The 25,950-nt window shown below is 36.8% G+C and overlaps 2 protein-coding genes and 1 long non-coding RNA gene across 7 annotated transcripts in view; 2 read left to right on the top strand and 1 right to left on the bottom strand.

Annotated features, from left to right (window-relative positions):
- Nucleotides 1-3,366, bottom strand: part of veph1 (ventricular zone expressed PH domain-containing 1) — a 158,799-nt gene extending 155,433 nt beyond the window's left edge. For both annotated transcript variants that reach the window (XM_055173536.2, XM_055173537.2), the window contains exon 1: nucleotides 3,121-3,366. The gene's annotated coding sequence lies outside the window, so the exon portion shown is untranslated. The remainder of the gene's footprint in view (nucleotides 1-3,120) is intronic.
- Nucleotides 3,367-3,452: 86 nt separating this feature from the next.
- Nucleotides 3,453-6,594, top strand: LOC141349688 (uncharacterized). Of its 2 annotated transcripts, XR_012357650.1 has the most exons (4): nucleotides 3,453-3,943; nucleotides 4,324-4,444; nucleotides 5,625-5,711; nucleotides 6,529-6,594. It is a non-coding gene; the product is annotated as an uncharacterized lncRNA (long non-coding RNA). The 2 variants fall into 2 exon arrangements; XR_012357649.1 differs by having other exon boundaries at nucleotides 3,453-4,444.
- Nucleotides 6,595-7,806: 1,212 nt separating this feature from the next.
- Nucleotides 7,807-13,057, top strand: LOC129418713 (serine/threonine-protein kinase pim-2). 3 transcript variants are annotated; one of them, XM_073853332.1, is made up of 11 exons: nucleotides 7,808-8,424; nucleotides 8,964-9,149; nucleotides 9,641-9,814; nucleotides 10,254-10,826; nucleotides 10,917-11,069; nucleotides 11,257-11,351; nucleotides 11,483-11,533; nucleotides 11,684-12,065; nucleotides 12,165-12,329; nucleotides 12,550-12,687; nucleotides 12,843-13,057. In XM_073853332.1, the coding sequence occupies exons 4-10, from the start codon at nucleotides 10,511-10,513 to the stop codon at nucleotides 12,642-12,644; spliced, it is 1,257 nt and encodes a 418-aa protein (XP_073709433.1). In that variant the 5' UTR covers nucleotides 7,808-8,424; nucleotides 8,964-9,149; nucleotides 9,641-9,814; nucleotides 10,254-10,510; the 3' UTR covers nucleotides 12,645-12,687; nucleotides 12,843-13,057. The 3 variants fall into 3 exon arrangements, with proteins under 3 accessions (XP_073709434.1, XP_073709433.1, XP_073709432.1); XM_073853331.1 differs by having other exon boundaries at nucleotides 10,251-10,826; XM_073853333.1 differs by lacking the exon at nucleotides 12,550-12,687 and having other exon boundaries at nucleotides 7,807-8,424; nucleotides 10,251-10,826.
- Nucleotides 13,058-25,950: the final 12,893 nt, after the last annotated feature.

The raw sequence follows: 25,950 nt of genomic DNA, 5'->3' as shown, positions 1-25,950 counted from the left end.
AAGCGCATGCAAATTGTGATATACTTGATATTATAATTTTGCACATCGTTAAAACTACAACAAGGATTTTATCGCAAACTATATATCTTGCACACCCCTAGTCTTGGACACTTGCTCGGACATAAACGCATGTGTCATGGACTCCTTTTTGCATTTGTAATGTGCATGACTCGTACTCTTCCTCGCTTGTAATGCATGCGGCTCTGACATTTCCTTGCACTAGGTGATTGAACGAGGTTATTGTTATGGTGCGTTCACACAAGACACGAATGAAGCTTAAGTGCAAGTGATTTACATGTTAAGTCAAGGCAAAGATGCGAAAGACATCCTGCTGCGCGAATGACGCGGTGCAAAATGAGCGTTTCGGGTGTTTGACGCACGTAATGCATGATTTGCGCAACCAATCAGGAGCTTGCTGTAGTAGTGTTGTGATTACAACGTAGCAAGCAGGGCAGAAATACGAAACAATGAAGTACAAAATCATCATCGCTGTATGTGGACACCTGGGGCCTCATTTATCAAACGTGCGTACGCACAGAAGTGTGCGTAAAGTGTGCGTAGGAACAGTTTTACGCAAAGTATGGAATTTATCAAATTGCACTTATACGTAGAAATGTGTGTAAATATACGCACACCTCTGAGTATGCGTACGCAGAGCATCTAGTGGTAGAATAGTGATACTACATAGGACCCTGTTCCAGTGAGTAAAGAAGTGTCTATTTTTTACCCACAAGCAGGTGTTAAAAATGATTAATGTCAGTATGGTAACAGCAAATAAGTATAATGATTTATTTGTGATATGTATCTGTATCTGTGAAAGCTCTACATGTGATTTGTATAAATGAAGTCTCCGACAAATGCTTGACACAGTGCAATGGCTTATCCTTGCGTTATTGGAAGACTTGGCAAATAATCCATTCCGCCGGTAGCGCGTTTTCAAAGATCGCGCCAATGATGCTGGTTATATATGCTGCTGTCCAAGGTGGAAAGACGTCTGTCCCCCCCCAGCTGCACCGATCCCACGTCGGTGTGCTGCGACGCGTTATCTTTTTTATTTTTTTGGCTGATAATCCAATGTCAAACCACCCTCTATCTCTAGAAGTGCTCTTATACACAACGGAATTAAACTCACTGGTAACATATTCCCATGCAGATTTGTTTTCTTTTGTTAGTCATTTCTCCCGCACTAAGTGAACCAAACAGTATGTGTTATTTGGATTCAAACTCATCCACCAGTAACTCAATTTCTGTGTCTGTAAAGTTCCTCTTTTTCGCTCTTTGCCATTTTTGCAGTGAGGGAAAAAGCACAACCACGTGACTTATAACGGGACGTGTTGTCACCATATATGCTTCATTCGAGGTGTTTCGGAATGCAAATGACCATCAACGTGCACGAGCATGGTGCTTAAGAACAAGTGGGATTTATCATCAAGGATTACTTACGGATGTGCGTACGAAACACGAGCGCAAGTTTGATAAATCCCGATTTTTTTGTACTTAGGCACATTCTAAATTTCATTCGTAGGTACAAATATAGAACATTTTCTACGCAATGTTGATAAATGAGGCCCCTGGAGCGGTACAACACATCTTCATACTTTTTTTATATATACAGTGAGGAAAATAAGTATTTGAAGACCCTGCTATTTTGCAAGTTCTCCCACTTAGAAATAATGGAGGGGTCTGAAATTGTCATCGTATGTGCATGTCCACTGTGAGAGACATAATCTAAAAGTAAAATTGGGTTGGGGTATGGCAATAATGTCACACTGCAAAAATTCTTAGCTTTCATTTATTTTAACCAAATCTACATTATTCCTTAATTTTGATATTACACTGAAAACAACAGCATTCATAATGATATTAAGTTTTTGCTGAAAACTGGGTCACACACAGGGGCATAAGAGAATTGTGTTATTCATTATGCACGCTGCTAAAACGTGCACTGAATAAAAACCAGCAAGAAACTGATTTACTAAATATGCAAATATTAAAGGCTGTAATATTTGCATGAATAGCTGGCTGCACTTTGCAACAAGAAGATGTTGCATTATTGATAATGTACAGTACTGCAGCTGCTGTGCAAGAGTGAATGAATCCAGGACACGGTCAGATACTACAGCTGAAGTAAAGACACTATACTACATGCACACATCGCAGAGAGACCTAGAGAAATGGCCTGTCTGTAATTCCCCTGAATGTAACAAGACAACTCTCACCATGTGCTACATGAAATATGTTCAGCTCTGCAATAAAAATCATCAATGTAGGTGGGACACTATTACGACATTTTATGCATACATAAACTACATGCGTAATCACAGTGGTCTACAAGGTGTACCAATTTAATAGTCTTATGTATGCAGTAACACTACAATAATAATCAATAAACGATATAAATAGCAGCACATAGTGTTTCACCTGTTCTACAGTTGTTAAAGTTTAATGTGTGTATAAGATCTAATGTGTGGTATGTGTTAAACATTACGTGTAAAAGTTCTTCGAGCGCGCGCTGTCATGACTGTTACCTCGGCAACGCTCAGTGGAATGCGCGCGGAAACCTCGCGACACGAACTGCAATTGAAGAGCAGCATTCTTTACTGTGTCCTTTATGAGAAGATGTTATTTATCACAGCCACTATAAACATAAACAGGGTCCATCGCAAAGCATGACATTACGGTTTACATTTATCATTACTTCATTATACGTTGTATAGCAAAACAAATTGAATGTGTTAATAGTTTGATTTTCCATAAAGAAGATCATTTACATTTTTAACTTTGCATAGCATAGACATTTGAACACATATTGATAGACTGAATCTGAAGCGTTTATAATGAAAGCAGACCAAATACATGTCACAAAACATCATGCTGCTGCGTTAAAAAATAATAATAAATAAGAATTAAAATATACAAAAAATCCATGTCCAAACATTCACGGTTGTCTACACTAGGAAACCTCGATTTAACAGAATCAAGGCTTTATTGCAAGAACACATGGGCCCTTCACGCGCACCACTGGCTAACTTTGCTGGGGCACGCTGATATGAGCCAGACACATTTTTGAGCATCATGTGAGCAAAACAGCACGATCTTAAAATCCTCAAGGTCACTTACCCTTTCCGTCCAACGAATCCGTGTCTCTAGAGCTGATCTGAAACCAAAATGTCGACGAATAAATGTTATGAATAGTCCAAAGAGAGATGCACGCTCTCTTTGTCAACTTCTCCCACAGGACGATATTTTATTTACAGTCAGTCACTTATGTGCTGGTGGTGAATTCACGCCACCCTGCGATCTGTGCTGGTATTACATTCAGCAACAGGTGCATAAACGGAATAACAGATATGATCCTACTAGTTAATTTTTTTAACCCTATTTTCTACATAAACACACCCTATTTGACACCGAATATGATCGACAGTTTTTTTTTATTAGAGACTATGCCATTGTTATACAGACAATAATCTGAATACATCTGCTATAAGGAACGTAATAATCCCTGATTTAAACTGAATTTTTGGGCAGGCAACAATAGAGGTCTCTTCTGAGAACAAATTACCGTGAGAGCAGACAGCTTCTTTAAACGTTATCGAATCTCGCGGTACTTTGATGTCATACACCGACAGTCTGCGCAACGCCGCGTGACGTTGAATACAGTTTTTTTGTGGCACCGTCGTATTTTACAGTACTTCAGTGTTAGAAAATCTCGTTGCCAGTAGCGATGTTTTAGCCAAATTCTATAAAACATCACATTAATAAACTTGTACTCGATTTGCCAGCAGCTTAAAAAAGTTTAAGAACCACCGCCCAAAACCCAGAGGGCGCTCGATCTCGTGCAGAAACTCAATGCGCTGCAGACGAAGAACCATTACACACGCAGCACCAGAAAATAACCAAAGCATACGTTTATATTTTGCTGTTCTTCGAATCTTTTCAGGTATTTTGTTGATAATAAATAATATGTGTAATGATTATGTTTGACCAGTGTTGCTTTTTCAAATGCATAACGACTCAAACTAATAGTGATTTCAGATCGATAAGGACTTACTGATTAAAAGCCGTAGTACATGAAATAGCTGTGCATATTCTCTATCAGCTGTGCGAATCAGAATAGTTATTGGCCAGGTATTATTACTGTATAGCAGCATTTATTGTCGCATCCCTACTTAATAAATGATACATGTCAATTTACACATATACTGCAATGACATTGTTTTTGCGTTTATTCTTTTTATATTGATTGAAAATGAAAAACATATTTAATCAGACTGAAATTTGTTTGTTTAACACTGATTTGTTTTTCTGTTTAATATTAAGTCTGTCCTGTTAAACGTGCTCAGAAACATGCAGATTACAATTTCTACAGAGCCTAAAAAGACTTTGAGGCTATTTTTTTGCATGGCGTCCACTCATGGATAATCTGCTCACCTAAAAACAGGTAATGTATAAACATTACAAACACAATTAATTCATTTATAAATATTTATTTCATAATTATTAAATATTATGAACAATTATTATGAATAAATTATATATTATACATATACGTTCAGAGGTACTGTTAAATTCTTTGCAGGATATGAATGGTAGATCACATAGATTATCTTTCTCACTATCTATAAGCAGCATGCTATATTAATGTTTAACATAATATTTAATCCTTTTTACCTTGATTGTTAGAGTTGTGTTCATATCAAACATTTTATTGCTCATCTGCTTTGGAGAAAGTTACTGCTGGGGCTTTCCTGCTGAGATTATCTGAAAGGTCTTAATTCTGAAAGAATTCAAGTCATTAATCTGAATATGAAAGCAGTAAGTCATAGGAAGTCAATGTATTTTATACCGCTTGAATTGTGCAGAATTCTGCTTGATGTTTAGTCCACCTGTTGGCTGGCTCTGGTGCCTGACAATTTTCTCCATCCTCTGAATGAAGGCCACCACGAGTGGTCATGTTAACCAAATATTTGTAATCTTGGTGCACACAAACATGCACAATCTAAACGTGTTAAGTCATTTAAACACATAAAATAGGTTTCTTTTATACGGTAAAGCCCATAAATGGCAAAAAATTATCGGCAAGTTTTTTTGCTTTTTACCCCGATGCCTTTTTTACATGATTTTACGTTGCATGTAAACACCTTAACCGGCTTTTTTGGTGTTCTGTTTATGTGCACATGTCTCCATCTGTAAAAGATAAACATCACAAATGGAAGTAAATGAAAACCCTTGAAAGTGTTTCTATAATAAGCTGATTTTTGATAGTCGTCCTCTTATTATGTGCAAGTAAACTTACTCAATGTCTTTGTTTAGTCTGTGTTTCAAGTTACAGTGAGCGCAAGAAGTCATTTTTCCAGGACAGTTGTGAAATCTAATGACAACTGCAACTACAGATAAACACCAACTTTATGTCCATGTAGACCACAAGATTTGAGTTCAGACAGATTAAAATGGTTGATTGAGTTCAGTTGTAATTGTGTGGCTCATATTATTATATTATAAATGATTATGACCATTTTCTTACAGCCCTTATCTGTCAAAATGACAAACATTAAGAAAGTTTAATGCAATCTTTGGTTATAAGTCAGATTTTAAACTGATGATCTTCATTCTGTCACTAGCCCACCACAATCCACGTGCACCAGCTCTGAAAAGTGCAGGACAAACGTCTTCCTCCACCTATGAGTCTCTTCCCACATGTAGATAAGGTAATGAATTATTTGAAAATATGCTGAAATTAAAAGTTTGTTTTATTGTGGTGCATTATTTTAATTATTAAATTATTTTTCAGATGAATAAAAGAGTCACATTTGATTTTCCATATATATGAAAAACAACTTGTTCCACATCCAATGTTTATCAAACAATGTGAATTGAAGACTATGAGAACAAACACATGTTTGAATGTAGGCTATGCAACAAATGAAAGAGGATTTAAAACGAATGCTAAATACCTTATTACCCATTGATAATATCTACCTTATACTATGGTGACTTGCATTTGTTTATATGCACCATAAAATAGGACTGGAATGATACGCTAACCATTATTTGCATTATTATTTAATCTACAGTTTTAGAACTGTGCTTGATACATGATAAACTATGATGTCAAGACCATAAAATATTCAACTTTTGTGAAGAATTCCCATTCCAAAATAATAATATATCCCCCTCTATATATTTGTATTCATAAAGAAATATTTAAACTGTGGTGCATAACTATTTTTATGGAAATAAGTTAGCAAATGTTAATGAAAAGTTAATTTCTGTCACTGGTGCAAAATAACTACCATACAGAACATGATGAATAGCCAAAACTGTGGTATTGAGCCAGACATAAAACATTGTGAGAATCTTGATGTATCATGGGGGTAGCATCTATTATTTAGGTGGTTGACAGGTCTGTTTGCATTTAATTGCATTGTTAATAACTTGGGGTTCATAGTCCAATATTGATTGTGAGGATTATTATAATTTTCCTTAATGTTCTAACTTCTTTCTTTCTTTCTTTTCTTCATGCAGCACTTCAGGATGAACCAGCCTGTGATCGGTTGAGATGCGCGGATTCAGCTCTGGCCCAGCCGTCATCCCGGCGCCTCGTCTGCCCATCAGTTTCGTTTAGTTTCTGTGTATTTCAAAAGGTCTTATAAACTTTAAATGAGACTTTGTGTAAAGCAGGGGTTCCGAAAACCTTTCATTCCACAACCTTTTAAGCCCGGGATACACTGCAGGATTTTTGCAATCCTATGAGATTATTACCTTATCACACTGTGCGTTCTGGATCGTTTAAACTTGGCTACGACAAGCATTTGGAAGACTGTACGATGAAGACACCTAGTGACACATGTTAGCGCAACGTCATCAGCCTACGCTAGTGGGTAACAAATACAGGTCTGCAGGTTGTAGCAGCAAACACGTTGATGTGCGTTGATCATGCTGAATTTCTGACACTGTCAGAAAACTGTTGTAGGCTGTCTTTGGTCCCAAGACCAGGAAAACGTCGTCTTTGAACCTCTCTCACTTGTATGACATGGGACCACCGATTAAGAGCCATTATCACAGAAAACTCCACAATTGTTTTACAATGGTAATCTTACATTTGGGACATTTAGTTCTTTTCTATTTTCTGAAAAGTAAATATAAGTTTATTTGCAATACCAGAATACCTTATGGTATATCATTGCTAATAATTATTTGGGCAAGTTGTCATTTAATGCAAAACTCCTTTTCTTACAGTGTGAGCACAATTGGGTCCTCACCCACAGTTTAAAAACCCCAGTGTAAGAGGATGTTGTGTTGTAATTAAAGTCACATCTAAGTCTTGTGGTTTCTCATTATATTCACAGTGTAACACGGTTCTTTCAGGAGTAACTACATTACAGTGCTCTTAAAGTCTCATGATCAGCTCTGGGTCTTGTAAAATAATATAATGAGATTGTGATCAATAGCTTTGCAGTATTTTTGTTACACATCAAATTTAATTTGGTAACCAAACTAGTCAATATAATTCATGCTGTGACTCTGGATTACACCTGGTCAAATCAATATGTGTATTCAGTTTTTGTATAAGGTTTCTTCATCTACTGTATATAAACGTCACCTTTGGTTTGCTTATTAGAGTATGTTGCTTTTTAATAAAATGTTGTGAAAATGCAAGGTGTGTTACACAATTTCAATGGATGGTGTGGGGTCAAAAATTATCAGACAAAAAGTCTCAACTTTAGATACTGTGATATAAATGATGACAGACACACTTAATGTGAGTCACACCCAGTAATGATAATAAGCAGGAATTGCAGTGGCTGCTGGTTATAAATGGGTTTTATTAAAATCACATAATTTCCTATGAATACAATGTAATGTTTGTGCATAGCATCAGTGAGTTTGCTTTAATATTATGATGTAATGCTTAATCAAGCGTTTATTAAAGTGATGTCATAGGCGATGATGTTTGGCGTCGGGTATTGTGACATCATAATGCTCGCGTTCCATTAGACGCGTATATAAAGAGCCGCGCGCAGATCTGCAGTCACTCACTCATTTTCTGGTTATCTGAGCGGAAGCAAAGAAAATCATCGAAAGAGACGAGACGATTGCAAAGCGATCAAAAGCATTGAGAGTGTGAAAGTTACGAATTACACAAGTCTACAACCACTTCTACTGAAGAGTATTGGTGTTTGTTCACAAGTGTTTTTTGACTGCTTGTCCACTCAAATATCATGGCCTCATCCAGGTTGTCCCTCCGTAACACCGAGGGCGGAACTGATGAGAAGAGAGGCGACCATGCGCTTGAAGTCGGCGGTTGTAGCGATCGTTTCCCGGGTGTGACCATCCATCAGTCACGGGATTCATTGCTCTTCGCTGATGGAAAGTTTGTTAAGGCGTCTCTTATACAAAACCTGGACGAAAGTCCAGAAGGTAAGATGAACTCAACGTGTAAACTACATTTATGATAATATTAGATTAAATTTAAATGCATATCTAAATGTAAAAATGACATGACTAATCTTAATATAATAGTGCCAGTGTTTTGTCTCAAGATGCACACCAGTATTGTTTTTTGTTAGTTATGTTTGTAAAAGCTACTTAAATGTCTTATTTTTACTAAGGCCTAGTCCTGGATTATCTACCCTGCTAAAAAACAATAGACACCATCACAGAAATTCAATTGGTTTTATTGGGACTTGTATTGGTTCTAATGGAATATTGCCCAAAACACACAACAGTGTAGTGGTTTTAATGGTAAAAGTTAATGGTTCCTATTGGTATTTTAATGGAAACCATTAGAATTTTCTGTGATGGTTTTATTGTTTTTTTCAGCAGGGTAAACTCTGTCCAGAAAACTGCTTTTGTGTTATTTTGATGACATAAATTATGTGTAAATGCACTATATTGCAGGAAATGTACAAACATAAGTGTTTACTCATTTAATCTCATATTTAACTTCATGTCTTCAGGATGTTTGACCCTCAGTAACACCGAGGGTCGCATCAATATGAGCAGAGGTGTCAGCAGACCGAAAGTCGGTGGTTGTAGTGATCGTTTCCCTGATCTGACCATCCATCAGTCACGGGATTCATCGTTCTTCCCCGATGGAAAGTCTACGACACCTTTTATTTACACTTTGGACGACAGTCCAAAAGGTAAGATGATCTGAATATTTAAAATACATTTAATATACAGTCATGATGGTCCAGCTTATGTGATGTTAAAGTAAAACAAGTAAATATTTTATTGTAAGAAAATCAAAGTCTTGGGGAAGTCTTGTGAAAATCTGTAAATATGTTACAGTGCAGATTAAGTTAGAGATCATGTCTTTATTGTGATTGGTTGATCAGCGTCTAAACAGTTACTAAGCATTATTAATACTGTAAATGCATGCATTTCTATTGTTTTAAACCAAAAAGTCATGTCTTGAAAAAAATCGTCCCTGCGTCGTGTTTGTGCTGTATGCAGTGTTAATGTTAACCATGAGAAATACATTAGCTGGTACATATATCACATACATTTAAGAAGAGCCGCCTAGCTCACAGTTTTCTTGACTTTATTCACTTTTTTACATTTGGCAGTTCAGAGAGAAAAGTGCACTGTAGTGTTTTCTCATTTGATTTCTTATCTAACTTCATGTCCTCAGCATGTTTGACCCTCAACAACACCAAGGGTGGAATTGTTGATGGATTGAAGGTCGGCGTTTGTAGCGATCGTTTCCCTGATCTGAACACCTGTCAGTGACGGGATTCATCGCTCTTCGCTGAAGCAAAGATTGTAAGAGAGAGTTTTATTGACACTGTGGACGACAGCCCAAAAGGTGAGATGAACTGAATAAACTACATGTATATCAGATAGAAGATCTTTACTGTTAATAGATTAACACAATAAAGAGAACAACGTCTGTTTATCATCCATTCAGATCTGCTTATCTGTGTCTCACAAATATATTAAAAGTATTTAAATTAACTATTTCTGTGTCATTTTAAAATGGACTGTCCACATGAAGAAAAATGTAAAGTAATGTCTTTAGCTAATGTAGATCATTATCTCAATCTTTTATTCTGAAGAAAGTTTTTTTGTGTCATTGTATTTTCTGAAAAGACTGAATCAGTTGTGGAATTAAAAACTAACATTATGTATATATGTATATTTTTACTATTGCAGATAAAATAAAATTTCATTGAGATTATTACAGTGATGATCATTAGTGATGAGAGATTTAACCGTTTACTGTCTGGTTTTTCTTGTTTCAGTAGGCAGTGAGGGGAAGGGGGCAGGGATCCGTGGGCTCTTCAATAGAGCTTGCAAGGCTGTAGCGCGCCCCTTCCTCAGCTGCCGGAGGAACAAAGTAAAAGCTATTGTTCCTCCACTGAAGCCGGACAAATCATCTTCAGGGCTGTCTGTCCAGTATGCATCCCGTCCCCAGGACAGTTTGGACTCAGGTTCTTACTGGGTCGGGGATACATCAGATGCATGTCCGGCTCAAGCGAAAAGTTCAGCCAAAGTTTGGTCTATGGCTGACCAGACTTCTTACACGGGTTCATTTCTCGAAGAAACGCATGTATTGGATACATCGGACATTGCGTCCGCTTCCTTAGATGACAGTGCCGATCACAGGAAAGGCGTTCAAGGCCTGATGAATGCCCAATCAGGTTCCATAGAGACCTTAAGTCTCGATGCTCACAGTGGCGTGAAGGCATCTAGTACAGCTGTGAAGAGCAGATCTTTATCAGCTGACAGCAGGTCCAGTGAGATGACAGACAAGTCATCAGAAGCCACAAACCTGGACTTTGAATATGGCATGAATATGGCAGAGATCTGCCCAGAAGGTAAGATGAAATGATAGATATATGATGTCATTATTAACACCTGTAATAAATCATTCAGTGATGTTTTAATGCTTTACTGTTTGTGTTTAGAACAATGTGCCAAAGAGAAGGCAGGAAAGTGGGGGTTCTTAAAGAGAACCTGGAAGGCTATAGAGCGAACCTTCCTCTCCTGCTGCAGTACCAAAGTGGAGCCTTTTGTGCCTTCATCAGACACTTCCCCATTTTATCAAGAAAGTCTTGAGGGTGAATCTGTGATCATTATTACTGCTTATTGTCTAAATATTATTGCTTTAGTTTTCATTTTGATGTCACCTCACTTAAAGTAACTGCAGACATTAACCGCATCAGTTGTGGTTCATACAAGACAAGCAAAGGTACAGTACTGTATGTATTGAATGTATTGTCATGTGTTATGTTATGTGTGTTTCAGATCATGTGGAGACTTACTATAACTTGGGGAATATTTTGGGTCAAGGTACCTTTGGAAGTGTCTATGAGGCAACACGTATTTCTGATGGCAAAGAGGTAGCAGACTTTTACCAAATTTAACATTGTACCCTTTATGCACTTGGAAATCTGTCTATGTACAGACTGTGGATGGTTATGTGTTTAAAGTTTAAAGGTCATGTTTTTAATAGTTTTTTTATTCTTTGCAGGTCGCCATCAAATTCATACAGAAGTGTGTCGGTGACCGTACTCTTGCTATTGTAAGTCACAAAACATATTTAGTTATTTTATAGCTTATGATACAATATAATGAATAAACCTGTAGCTAACATGAGACTTGACTGAAATACTGCAGAGAATAAAGAGATCTGAATATATTAAAGTGATAACATTTTTCCTGTTTTTTCCAGCCTTGCTATTCTGAACCTCTGATTACAGAACTGGCACTCTTGGTTAAGATGAGTGAACCTCCCTTAAGCCCAAATGTAATCCAGATGTTCGAAAGTTTTGAAGACTATGAGAAAATAGCAATTGTTATGGAGTACCCCCAGCCCTGCATAACCTTAAAGGATGGCATAACAGAAAGTGAGATGTTATGTGAAGAAATGGCGCGTAAATTAATGCGTCAAGCGGTGAAGGCAGTAATCGACTGCATTGATCACGGTGTCGTTCATACTGACATACATCCTGGTAACATCCTGATCAACACCGACACTTTAGACCTGAAGTTAATTGACTTCAGTTGTGGTCAGCTGTTTACCAGTGATGTCTATGACAGTAATCAGTATGTAGGTGAGCTGGTTTTTTGTGTTCCTGTAGCACCAGAATTGAAACTAATTTATTATGTGACACTTGTACAGTTTGGCTAAACTCAATCTGTCTCACTTACAGGAAACAAAGCGTACTGCCCACCCGAGGTCACAGAGAGGAAAAAATTTCATGCCATCTCTGCCAACGTCTGGTCTCTTGGTTTGCTCCTCTTTGAAATGGTCAATGGATGTTTGCCTGATCCAGAGTCGGAGGAAGTCCTGTTTGTGAATCCTGACTTATCGGAAGGTGATTAAATGAGAAATGTTGGTAAAAATGGACATAAATAATCTGGAAGAGTGTCACATGCAGGAACAGACAAACAAGACGAGCCCAAAATGTTTAACTCTCTGAACTTAGAGGTCATGTCGCTTATGTCATCTGATGCTATGATGATGACATAAGAATGATTAGTTATGCTTGAGTTATGTGTCATGACTAACCAGCTCTCCTCTTTAAACTTCTTCAGCATGTCAAGATATTATTAGATGGTGTCTAGCACATGATCCAGATGATCGACCCACATTACATCAGATCTTACAGCACAGCTGGTTTGATGAATGAAGTCAGTCAGGGTCTTCTGTTCATCACTGCTGTCAGACGTCAGGTAGTGTTACAGACAGAGTAGTCAGAGGTTCAGATGAAGTTTGAAAACAGTTGTTAAAGTGAACGGAGCTCATGGTTCATTCAGAGTTTCTGTTTGATCATATCATTCATATAATGACTGACTAAATGAAGATTTTTCTGCTTTTTCTTCCTTAGGGTTGGATCTAAAAGTGCTGGACACTACACAGGACTGAGCAAACCAAACCAGACCTCATTGACCTTATAAAATACTGTAGATATATAAAATACTGTAGATATATAAGATACTTTAGATATGTAAAGTACTGTAGATATATATTTTAGTATTTTTCTGATAGTAACCATGTTGTCTGTCTTGTTGTCAATTTTTTTGTTTTGCATTGTAATTATTCTGTAATGTATTTTGTATTTCTTTGGTCTTGCTATATTAATAAATACAATAAAAAACATTTTACCTTTCTTATCTTTTTTCAATAATTGTTTATTTTTCCATTTACTTTCCCATGTGTTCTGGTGACATTGAATATGCTTGATACAAAGTAAGGTGAAATGGGCCAAATAAGGTTGTAGCGTCGTCTTAAACTTTTTACTGCCAATCACAATGACTGATCTATCTTGCATGAGTTTTTTTTAAAAGCGGGCAGGTCAGAGTTTCACATGTTGCTTGTCAGAGAAATTAGACTTAACTTCATGCGGTGCGGTAAGGACATTCGGGTGACGTCAACGTACCGCGAGAGCGAATCAAAAGACTTCTCCGTATGATTTCTCTACCGTTCTCGCGTTACTTTGACGTCACTCGCCTGTTGGTTCTAGCGGCACTGAATTAAGCCTGTTGTAAGGTAAGAGTTAGCCGGACATAGTCATTTGAATTCATCACTAATAAGGGCACTAAAGCGATTATACATAGGCTTACCAACAAAGCAAAGCTTTTTGAACAATATTTTGACAAAAAAACAGTTACATTTAAAAAAAGAAACCTTATTTTTTGTGAAAAAGGTCACTTTGTTGTTAATCTGTTGTATAAATCTGATAAAACTAAAGACTCTTCAGAGATATGAAGGATGCAATATTACTCTATAGGTACTCAAGATTAATATGAGATTAGAAGAAGTGTGTGTTATGATAACAACTTTACAGATTAAGACAAATTCAGTAATAATAATAATCTATATACAGTATTGTGCCATTCTGAGCTTTTACTTTTGATAAAGCTACGACTTTTCTTATACACATTTGACCATACAAAAGAGCAAGTCTGTGTTTTCTTCATTTCTTTTTCATGTTAAGCTGCTTTGGAATATTAAACAATTGTGAAAAGTGCTATATAAATCAAACTGAGTTGAATACACTAGCTCACAATATCAGACGATGTGCAATATTTTTCAGGAGAAGGCAACAAGAAAGAATTTTAATAGCCTATTATTTTCAAGAAATGTGCAATATATTACTGGAAAATTGTCTTTTAATAACAGAATGCAAATCAATGCAGGTGCATTTTCAAAAGTTTTATCTAGAGCTGTCAGTAATGGTTATTTTCTTATCTACTGAAGATTTTATTTATTTATAGATTTGGAAATAAAGATAGGTCTCAATGATCAATGAGACAATAATTATTGGTTTAAATAAAGTATCAAAAGTGAGTAATCATACTGTTTTAGTGAACCTATTAAAATACATTAAGAAATGTATCAGCAATAAACTTCTGTATATTATTTATTATAACAAATACCAGCAGAGGGCGCCAGCGGCCTGATGATTGTTGTTAAACTTTACATCAAGAGCAAATTGTACATTGTTTATGTAATGTAATGTTTTATTTTGAAACCTCAAACATCAAGTAGCATATTTAGAAATATATGAATGCAGTGTTGTCGTGTCTGTTTTTAACAAAAATTATACACCACAAACTCAGAACAGAGCAATGACAGGGATCTTTATGTTGCCCAAACATGTATTTCTTTATCTTTTTTGAAACATAAAAATTACATGGAGAACTATTGAAGACTTGTCCATGCCTCTCAAAAATATGATTTTGGTGATTTCTGAAGATAAACAAAAGAAGATAAACACTTTTACAATGTGTTTGGACATAAATGTGTGTTGATAGTGTGTAAACACAACAACCCTACAATAAAAAGGGTTAGCCCTCATTAAACCAAAGAAGTCTCATTAGACATGTTGTCTTGATTTTCTTGTTAATGTGACATCACACTGATAAAGTCCCACCCACAGCCACCCGCATGCGCTTCTTGGTGGTTTGTGGATCTGGCTTATTTGAAACGCAGGGCTCTGACTGTGACTTTGCAAAAGACAAACCCCTTGACTTCCTTTCGAGATACAAAGTAATTGTAAAGGCAGTTAAAGAATTCACTTCAAATTCAAGGAGCAAATGTTGCTGTGGAGTTTAGTAATTAATAATTAATCTTTATTAAACGCTACTTCTATATATTCTATCATTCTTGTGTGCCCTATTATTATATACAACCAAAGCATTTCCTAATAAATCACAACATTGGTTACAACATAAAATTCCTCATAAACCTACTATTTTTACTCTCAAAATGCACCACATTGATGTATTAACCCTAAAATGCACAACATGAATGAATTTGTTCAGTCTGATGGTTTATTTAGTGGCATTTAGTTGTGCTACAAAGATGCGTGTTTTACCACTCAGTGTGTATATATTGTGATTTTATGTATATTTGAGTTTTAATAGTTTTTTTTAGCAAAATTAATACAATTGAGTCTTTTCTAGTGCATGTTTATAAAAAAGCTTGCCTTGCATGTTTTACATTTTAAAGAAAAACAGCACCGTTCTTCAATATTTTACTATTTTCTTACCTCAGCTTAGACAAATTAATACATCCCTATCTTTTTTCAATGCGTGCACTTAATATTTGTACAGTGCTTTCATGTTTTCTCTATTTAAAGACTGTTACATGAGTAGTTACACGAGTAAGTATGGTGTCACAAAATAAAACGTGGCGATTTTTTAAGCAGATAAAAATAAGAACTATAAGAGAATTTAGTTTGCAGCACTTCGACCTCGGGCGCAGTAACATTATCACTCCTGACTACTCCTCCTCTTGCTTAAACTTCCCTCAATATTACTGCACCAGAGGTCGAATTTCTGCAAACTAAGTGCTCTTCCGCCATACAATATAGTTCTCATTTTTTATCTGCTTAAAAAATCGCCACGTTTTATTTGGTGCCACCATACCTACTCGTGTAACTACTCATGTAAAAAGTCTTTAAAGGGGACATTTCACAAGACTTTTTAAGATGTAAAATAAATCTTTGGTGTCCGCAGAGTAGGTATGTGAAGTTTTAGCTCAAAATACCCCCCAGATAATTTATTATAGCATGTTAAAATTACCACTTTGTAGGTGTGAGCAAAAATATGCCGTTTTTGGGTGTGTCCTTTAACAGGGGCACCATTGTCTTAGGGGCACCAACTGAAACCAGCAATAAAAGTTATAATTTTATAAAATTACAAAAGTACTTGTTCTTTAAAACATACGCACATCTACACTAAGCAAGCGTGACACTAACAACAACTATCTGGAAAATTATTGGCATGTCAGCCAAAAGCGTCAAAAACAATGAGATGCCAGAGAAGCGGAAGCAGTTTCGTGACACATTTCACACGTTCGTTCCGAGGGGCAACCTTCCGATCTCTCTAATGAAACCAATACGGAAATTATTTAAACTGCAATTCATCGACTGACCGCTAGAGGCAGGCTCCAAAAGGAAGTCAATTCCCATAGACCTCCATGTTAAAATGGCCAACTTTACAGTAGAAAAAATAATATGTACAAAAATTGTTTTTGGTCTTTATAGCTAATTTTGCCCTTCATGACAACTGTGAGGGGGGTGAAATTTTTTGTAACTCGTCCATTTAAATTATATTAAGCCATAAAGTTCAGCATAATTAAGGGCGTGACCACTTGAGTGACGGGTGAACTGACACTGCCGTCACTAGAATCGAGCTAGGCGGGCGTGGTTTCAGCAACCAGTCACCTCAGCTTCACCCACGTCACGCCTTTTTACCCATTTTCGGATATCCGCGCGTGATGCTTCAAAAACGATCTTCAGAAACATCACAGACTCTACAGGTTGTGGTGCGGAGACGTAGCCAATGTTGTTCCAAATAAAGTGGGTACCATCTTTCCATCTTTCATTGCCAAACGTTTAGTAACTCCCTCCTTGAAATAGTAATTTCTTCTCGACATGATGTTTACACACTAACTAGCTGAAGTGTCTGTGGGCAGGTCAGAGTTTTCGTATCTCCCAGACAAGACTATAGGCAGAGATTTTTATGCAAAGTGTTCGTATCTACATAGATAGACACAGTCAGGAGATTCGACTATACTTTAGAAGCCAATAACTTTATTAATCGTGCACTTTTTGGTTTAACTACTTTGTACATCATTTACTTTGATGGACAGCTACACGATACACTGCAATACAGATAATTTTCGATTTTAGATCTGTGTGGCACTTCATTTGCGATTAAAAGAAAAGGAAACAGCGCATACGTCACTACCAGTGGCGGACGGCGATTTTTTTCCAGGGTGCACGATGCGCAGCTTGTTACACCATGTACTTAGCCCAACTTATGTGCATCACGCTTCATGTCAAAATACATACCTGCTGCGTACGCTTCAAAGGAGTTATTTATAAAAGAGATGCTCGCGTTTGCCAGATACTCGCTTAATCTCATGTGTAATAAGAGTTTTAGTGTCTTGCGAGTATTTTGTGAACATGAGCGTCTCTTTTATCATAAACCCGTTTGATGTATTTTGAATTGACACATGATGGTTCGCATGACGCAACAAATACACATTTTTCCATGACAGGCAACACACATGACACTCCGAACACATATTATGAATTTGCGCCCCTTGGAAGAGGAGTCACCGGCCACCATATGGCAAGCAGCAGGCAGAGCCGGATTATTCATAGACAGGATTGGGCGAGTGCCCTGGGGAACCAGGCAATAGGGGGGCATCAAGGGCTCCATACTGCGAAATGGAGTTTTTAACACAATGCAACAGTTTTTTTTTTACAAGTACTCGCACATGTGCGAGCACCTGTGACAAAATTACAGAATGCACGATCAGGTTCTTTCCCCTCTTTTGTATGACGCGTCACTCATTTAATGTCACTGTGTGCTCAGTTGAATCTTACGATGGGTCTACACAGCCCGGGTAAAGTCAACACATCTCACTCAGAACCGCAAGAGGACGCATCTGTGCGGGTTTAATAAGACATCGCAGAGATGAGAGGTAGGAAAACTTGATAGAAGACGAGTAACGTGCAAAGGATCCCTACTGAAAACTCCAGCTAAGACCAGCATAAGGTGGTGAGCTGGTTTTAGATGGTCTCCCAGCTTGGTTTTAGCTGGTATTGCTGGTGTAGCTAGCTGGTACAGCTGTGTTTGGGTCACAGCTGTGTTTGGGTCACTTTTTAAGCTGGTCTAGCTGGACTTAGCTTTGCCAGGCTGGGAGGAACAGCTTAGACCAGCTACAGAACTGGTTATTTTCAGTATGTATATTGTCATTGCACTCATCTCAGTACAATATGATATCTGGATATAAATATGTATGTATCTTGGCTAGAATTAGTCAAGGGGGTTGTATGATAACTTTCTATTCTGAAAGTTTCATCAATTGTGCATAAAAACATGTGCAGCAACTGCATAGAATTAAGTCTATTTAGTATTTTTCAGTAATGCAGTTATTTTGGGGAAAATGTACATAATTGCATTGCAGGTTGATTTAAGGTGTACCCTAAATTTTCTGCTTGCGCCCCTTACAATTTTAGTCAGGGGTTACAGTGCTCTAATTACAAAAAGTTTGTCTGGAGCCCTGAATGACTAGGTTTTTACAATATTTGAGGGTTTTTTTGGAGGTAGGGGCACTTCAAATGTGGTCACCCTAACACTGTGTTAATCTGGGCCGACAGCAGGTATCTGACTTGACAGCTCATCTTCAAATGCAAATACTGTTTTATTTGTGTGAGCATTTTGGGAAACATTTGTGCTTTAGCTTGTGTTTATCGATTGGATCTGATTTGTTTTTTTTTTGTGAATGGTGCTGTGCATTTATGAATTCTGTTTTGCAAATGTATTTTATTTTAGATTAATCTGGCTTCATAAAAACATGCTGTTATTGGTGTCAGATGAGATTTAGTGATAATATGTCATATTGAAATGCTGTTTTCATAACTCTTAAGCAACAGAAATAAATTGTTAAATTTAAACAGGCCTCAGTTTAGAGATACTACATTATTATTATTTTATCCTGTTAGACTGTCTTACCAGGGCTTACCGCGCATGCTCACATCAATATTGCATTTTTTCTATGCCAAACAACACACCCTTCATTTTTGCATGTGGAGTTCTTCATGTAAGGTAGGTTTTTGAGTTTTTCTGTTCATTTTTACTACTCTTTACATATGAATGTCTTACTTAGTCCATATTACTATTAATAATAACTAATTTTACTGTTTTGGATGTTTTGTATTATGTCCCTCTATGTTGCATTTTTTTTACTTACATTATCTTTTCTTTACTGTTCTGCATAATAACAAATGATCACAATGACTAATCTTATTTTTAAATTTATATCATCATTTATTTAGGGTAATTTGTTTTGTACAGTTCTGAACTGCAAATTAAATAATGTCCTCCCTGTTTATTTGACTAGGACAACCTGACTGGGTTTTATGCCTTATAATTTTACACTGTAAAAAGTATTTTGTGGTGCTGCTGTTCTAACTTATTTTTTAAGACACAACTTGCAATTTCTGAATTTGTTCATTTCAACTTAAAATCGTAAGGTTTACTGTCTCATCTCAATGTTTTCATTCACTAAAAAAAACTAGGTTAATGGTTCACATCTATATTTTATAACCTGAGCCAATGAAAAACAAACAACTTGCCCTACGCAATATTTTCTATGTCTATGAAAATCTGCCAAAACTATATTTTTCTGGTTGAAGAAAGTCCATTAAATGCAATTCTAGTCTAGTTTTTTTAAAGAATGTTTGTTTGTTGTGTGAATGTTAAAGGAATGTTACATTATATATTTTTCAAACAGTTATAAAACATTATTTCTGAATGTTCTGTAAAATATTGCTGTAGAAAATATTATTACTTCTAATTGTCTTGTGTGTATTTTGTGAATGTGAGCGTCTCTTTAATACGTAATACGATCATAAACGGTTTTGACACGTGTGCAGCTGGCACTTATTTTGACAAAAGACGTGATGCACACAGGATCTCTCAACATGCATACAACACATATTTTGGAAAAGGGAACCACACACATGAATCTCCGAACACTTTTTTGGAATTAGCGCCCCTCTCATGAGGAGTTACAAGCCGCCACTGATTATAAACTCTCCAATAATATAATAATCACAGTGGTGGTGATGCTTAAGATCATCATCTAATGAGTTGATTTAGGCTTTTATTGTTTGATCAACCAAAAGCATCTTTTTTCTGTTAATGATGTGATGCTACAGTAGGAGATCCAGCACTTTCATATCAGTTTATAAAGTAATTCTGACAGATTTGAAGAGAAATGTAAAGCTTTATGCTGCAATGCATGCTGGGTATTAACAAATTACAAATAACATCAAGGATTCCCAGCAAACACATTAATGCCTCCCATAAAGGAATGTGCTTTTTATTTCCAGTTAATTTAGTGCTTCAGCTTATTTCAATCACTTTGTTTTTGCAGAAGACTAGAGCCTGAGTCTTTATTCAGTTTTATTAATACTTGTTTATTTTCCCTGCTGAAAAAAACAGCATGGACCTTCTGGTTTAGCTGGTGGTCACCAGCATACCAGCACCAAAACACAACATATGCTGGTCTTGCTTTTATGACCAGCATGGGATGCTGGTGCTAATGCTGGTTTAGCTGGTGCTAATGCTGGTTTGGTGCTGGTTTAGCACCTAGATCTCTACGCTCTGCCACTGAGCGACAGCTTGTGATGCCATCCCAAAAAAGGGGGGAAAATCAGTATCGCACACCTTCTCTGGATCTGTTTCACATCTATGGAATGATCTGCCGATTGCGACAAGATCTGCTGATTCTGTAACCGTCTTTAAGAATCGGCTAAAAACCCATCCCTTCCGCCAACACCACACTTATACAATTTAACCCTTGGCTATGTAAACTGTATTAGACTTGATGAGATTAGTTCTACTGTTACTTCATTTGTAAGTCGCTTTGGACAAAAGGGTCTGCTAAATGACTAAATGTAAATGTAGATTTACTTGAGTACTTAAGTACACTTTTTTTATCTGTACTTGAGCTTAAAAATAACTTATTTTTTACTCCACTGCAATTCTATGGAAAGTCGAAAGTTAATACGTAGCTGCATGATTTTTCTTCACCACACGCAACATAGAGGTTATTCACCATAAAGAGCTTGATCACTGATGGATTTGTGAACCCATGGGAAGCCCTTTGAGTAGTGTTGTAGTTCTCGAGACCACTTTTTGAAGGTCTTGGTCTCGTCTTGGAATCGACCGCATTTTTACTCAGTCTCAGACAAAGAGGACTCGGAATTTTATTTCAAGACCGGTCAAGACCACAACTGATGGCACATCACAATTTTTTTTATTATTAATTTTTATGCAGTTTATTCAGGTTTGGCATATGATGTTGGCATTGTTTAAGTTTCTCCCAAATGACAATTTTTCTAATTTTATTACTAAAAAAAAAACTGCATTGTGTTAAGTGGATGGCAAGCCATGAAAAGACAGTTCAGAATAAATGGTTAAGTTGATTTCAGCTCTTTAGTGTTTGTTCGGTTTTATTTGCTTATAGACAAAGACAAAATCCCACATATCTGCAATGCCTTTGATTATTTTATCAACTTTACTGATGGCATACACACACACAGACAAGAAGTGCCTAATCATATGCATATTCCACATTTTATCATAAGTGTTTTAATGCAGTGACTTGCAATGGTCTTGGTCTTGACTTGGTCTCGGCTTGTCTTGCTCTTGACTTGGTCTCGACCCTTTAAAATCTTGGTCTTGTCTCGGTCTCGGCCTGTTTTGGTCTTGGTCATGACTTGGTCTCGGTTTAGGTGGTCTTGACTACAACACTACGTTTGAGTGAACACTCGTACAGTCTAGGGCAGGCACACAGTTCGGCACAGGGAAAGATACCCAAATGCACTGAATACATTAAAACAGTGGTTCTCAAACTTTTGACAAAAAACTGTTCTTAAATGTAACATTTTAATTAAACAAAAAATATTAAATTATACAATAAGTGGTGTTGGTTAGTAGCCTTTTTTTAGGTTTAAATACACAGAATATGATGATGATTATCTTAATGTATTTTAGAAAATGTCATAAAACTGGGGCCCACCAGCACCATCTCATGGTCCCCCAGTTTGAGAACCACTGCATTAAAAGTGTGTGCACAGTATGGGCAAGAGCAAAGAGACATTCATAAAGAGCTTAGGGCATATCTAAGAGCACACATCCAGTTTTGTGCCAAGGCAAATGAAACTTTTGAGGAGAGAGGTTCTCACTCGGGCATCAGAATGTGCTTTTGAACTTTTGCGCAACAGTTATGCCCTCTCAACATTTGTCAGTAAAACAGATTAAATGAAGTCTTAAATCACTTTTAAGACAAGCCATGATTAAGCTTAATACATATCTGCATAAACAAGTTGACAGGAAAATTCATGTACATGTCTTGAAGAGCAGAGGCACTGTAAAAAAATGTCTGTAGAAATAACAGTATTACTGAAAGCTTCAATGTGGCTGTATTCGCGCTGGAATGACATGACGTAATGATCAAGTATGTCACATGATGTATCAACATGGTGGATGTATTACATCCGAATCTCATTCATACTACCAGGATTCGTACTACACCTACTGTTTTAATTCAATTCAATTCAATTTTATGTATATAGCACTTTTCACAATTTGGTAATTGTATCAAAGCAGCTTTACATTAATAGATGCAGTGAAAAGCACAGAAAATCGACAGATAGCACAACATAATACACAATAGCACAAGCAGCTAAATTTGCTGCGGATATAAATCAACATTAAAGCTAATGTATTTATATTTTAACGTATAGATGTTAAGCCCAAGAAGGCTGCCTCCCCGGGTTGAAAAAAAACCCGGACTTGTTAGCCGGGGAAGTAAAAAAAAGTCCTAGGAGGGAAAAACCCTTGGGATATATATATACATTGAAACGGATAAGGAGATTAAGTGGATATTAAGCGGGTTCTGCCGGTGGTCATTGGTCAGGCATCAGCTGGGCATCACGTTGAAGAACAGCCAGTAGATCAGAGGTGTGCCGACTTTCACATTTACCGGAACTGGATCTGTTTGTCTCATTGTCCTCGGGATCGAGGACGAGACAGGGAGAGAGAAACAAAATCTTATTAGCGTAGGGGCCGTTCACATGAAAAGCAAGTGTCACACAGTGATGTGGTTTAAGTCAGCTCGGTTCCGGACAGGCTAACTATTGCTGGTTAAGTGTATTACATATAGTTGATGATTTTAGAAAATTTGTGGGCCCAGGGCGATGTATGGGGCCCCCCATATGATCTTTAAAACAGAAACTCGTTTGAATAAGGCCAGAGGCCCCACTGCCGTCATTAATACTAACGTACAGTGGCAAACGGTTCTCTATGACATACTATTCTCAAGATCATGGGAAAAAGCCAAAATTGCAACCCGACCATATGTGGAAATTAAGACTCAACCGACAACTAATTCAAAGTTTCAACATATTACTAAAGAGTATTAATGACATTTACCATGCTTTGGAGTGTTGACGAAAATAAGTTTTTAATTAATTTATTTATTAGCTTGTACAAGCTAGCTATTGTGAGATAAGTACCATTACTAAAACAAATTATGTGAATGCCTTGTTAAAGAGAAAAGTTTTAAGTCTAGATTTAAAGTTATCTACTGTCTCTGATTTTCGGACATCGGTTGGTAAATCATGTCAGAGCTTAAGGGCTAAGTAGGAAAAGGATCTGCCTCCTTTAGACACTTTTGATATTTTAGGGATAATTAAGAGGCCAGAATTTTGTGACCGCAATGCACGTGATGGATTGTATTCTGATAATAATTCTCTAAGATATGAGGGTGCTAGGCCATTTAAGGCTTTGTAGGTGATTAGTAATATTTTAAATTGTATGCGATATTTAACTGGTAGCCAGTCGTTTTATTTATTGTTTTCTCATTTGTTTTCTGTTTTTTTACCATTGTCGCTTGGGTTTAGGGTTAAAACAACTTTTTGTTATATAAAAATGACATCCAAACCCCATATCTAACCCCAACTCCAAGCGACCATGGCTTAAATATAGACAATAACATAGAGAAACCTGTATATTAAATAACCTGCTTAAACAAATCTGAAATCTTACCCTAAACCCAGGCGACAATGGTTTGAGAAGCAGAGATCAGGTGAGAAACCAATAAATAAAACGACACGAAGCGATTCACCATATAAGTGAATGGAAAGGACTGGCGTATCATATGCACGCAAAAGCGGAATTTGGCGTATATTGCACGATAATCACACTGCGTGTCATTTGTACACATCTTGGTGAGAATGGTTAGGTTTTAACGGTCAGTAAGTAGGTACTTCATCTCATTCAGTACAGCCTGTACAGTATGCAGTTTCGGAAGCAGCCTGGGGCTATATATACACCCTTAGAAAGGATGTGTTAATTTTTTTAATCTTTTTGTGTTTTTAACACATTATGTGTAATTGTGACACATTATGTGTCATTTTGTGTTGATTTAATAAAACACAAATTGTGTTAAAAGTAACACAAAATGTGTTGGTTAAATAATAACACAGAGATGGGTGGATTCTGGGGCAACGCATTTAGTGTGTTGTCCCGGAATCAGCAATAACGGATTGCTTTTACACATCCGTTCTAAGAGTGTACACATGGGTTAACAAGATAACAAGACACACATCGAAAACAGAAATACAAACAGAACTTCAAAATAAAAGTACAGGACTGGGGACTACAGAACAGAACCTCAATGCAAAATGTTCATATAACACAGAACCGTGACAGAACCACACCCCCTTAACAATGACTTACAAATGTTCTCAAAAACAAAAAAAACTGGAGAGCCCAGAGGCACCGGTGGAGACAAGAACTAAGGAGGAACTGGAGACCACAGTGGCGCGAGGGGTGCTCGGGACCTGGAAGCAAGGACAGCAGTGAGAGAGGTCAGCTTGGCCATGTTGAAAAATTCAGGAACGGCATCTTGGCCATGGCAGAGAGTTTATAGAGTAGTGGGATGGCCATCTCAGCAAGGACAGGGAGTCTTAGGAACTCTGGATTGGTCATCTTGGTCATGGTAGAGTGTCTAGGGAGCTTGCGAATGGCCATTACTTAGCAATAAAGTCACTAAGTTGGCTAATTGTGGGAGATATTTTTTTTACGTGTGAAGTTGTTCTCAAACACAATCTGAATGATCTGACAATGATGACAATACAGCCAAAATTTGATTTTAAAACTGCATGTAATGCACAGCTGAGCTGTTACAACACTGTATATAAATTGTATAACCATCTTATATAATTTATATCTCAGCTCCAACCAAACTGTATATGGGTGATTCTCACGAAACCATTGAAACACCACGGCACTAATAATTTTAGCTTTAAAATGTGTAATATAGTAATATTAAAAAGCATCAGAATTAACACAATACTGTTTTCTACCTTGCACAATGTGTGATTTCAACATAAGAATTTATAATTGTAAATTTTATTTCATTTTCTGCTGAAATTCTCATTACTGCAATGTGTCCGGCTGTGTTTGAACATGCGTTATGTTGTAATTTAATCAAATTAACTGGATGTTTTTCTAGACTACTTTAGATGACAGAAAAAATATTTACTGAATATTCATGTATAATAATAATGAAGAAAAATTTGGAAAATGATGTGTCCATGCCTGATGTTCTCATCCTCCGCAACACTTTTTGAGAACAGTTTAAGCACACATACAGAATTTTAATAAAGTTTGATTTTGAGTGACCAAGCACATGGACCAGTTACTTCAAGATGGCTACCAGGTAAGATCATTTTTTTACAGTTAATTTGAATTATTGTCTTACACGACATTTTGATTATCATTACCGCAACAGATGCTTATTAAATGTTAATTTAATTAATAGAAGCATAATACTTTGATTTTAAATGCATGTGCAGAATCTCCAAATTATGTTCTTTCAGGTTTGTCATGTCATTT

Source organism: Misgurnus anguillicaudatus, chromosome 15 (assembly GCF_027580225.2).
Source record: "Misgurnus anguillicaudatus chromosome 15, ASM2758022v2, whole genome shotgun sequence".
Lineage (NCBI taxonomy): Eukaryota > Metazoa > Chordata > Actinopteri > Cypriniformes > Cobitidae > Misgurnus > Misgurnus anguillicaudatus.
Note: the sequence above shows the minus strand (reverse complement) of the source record. Positions and strands in the feature narration are given on the sequence as shown.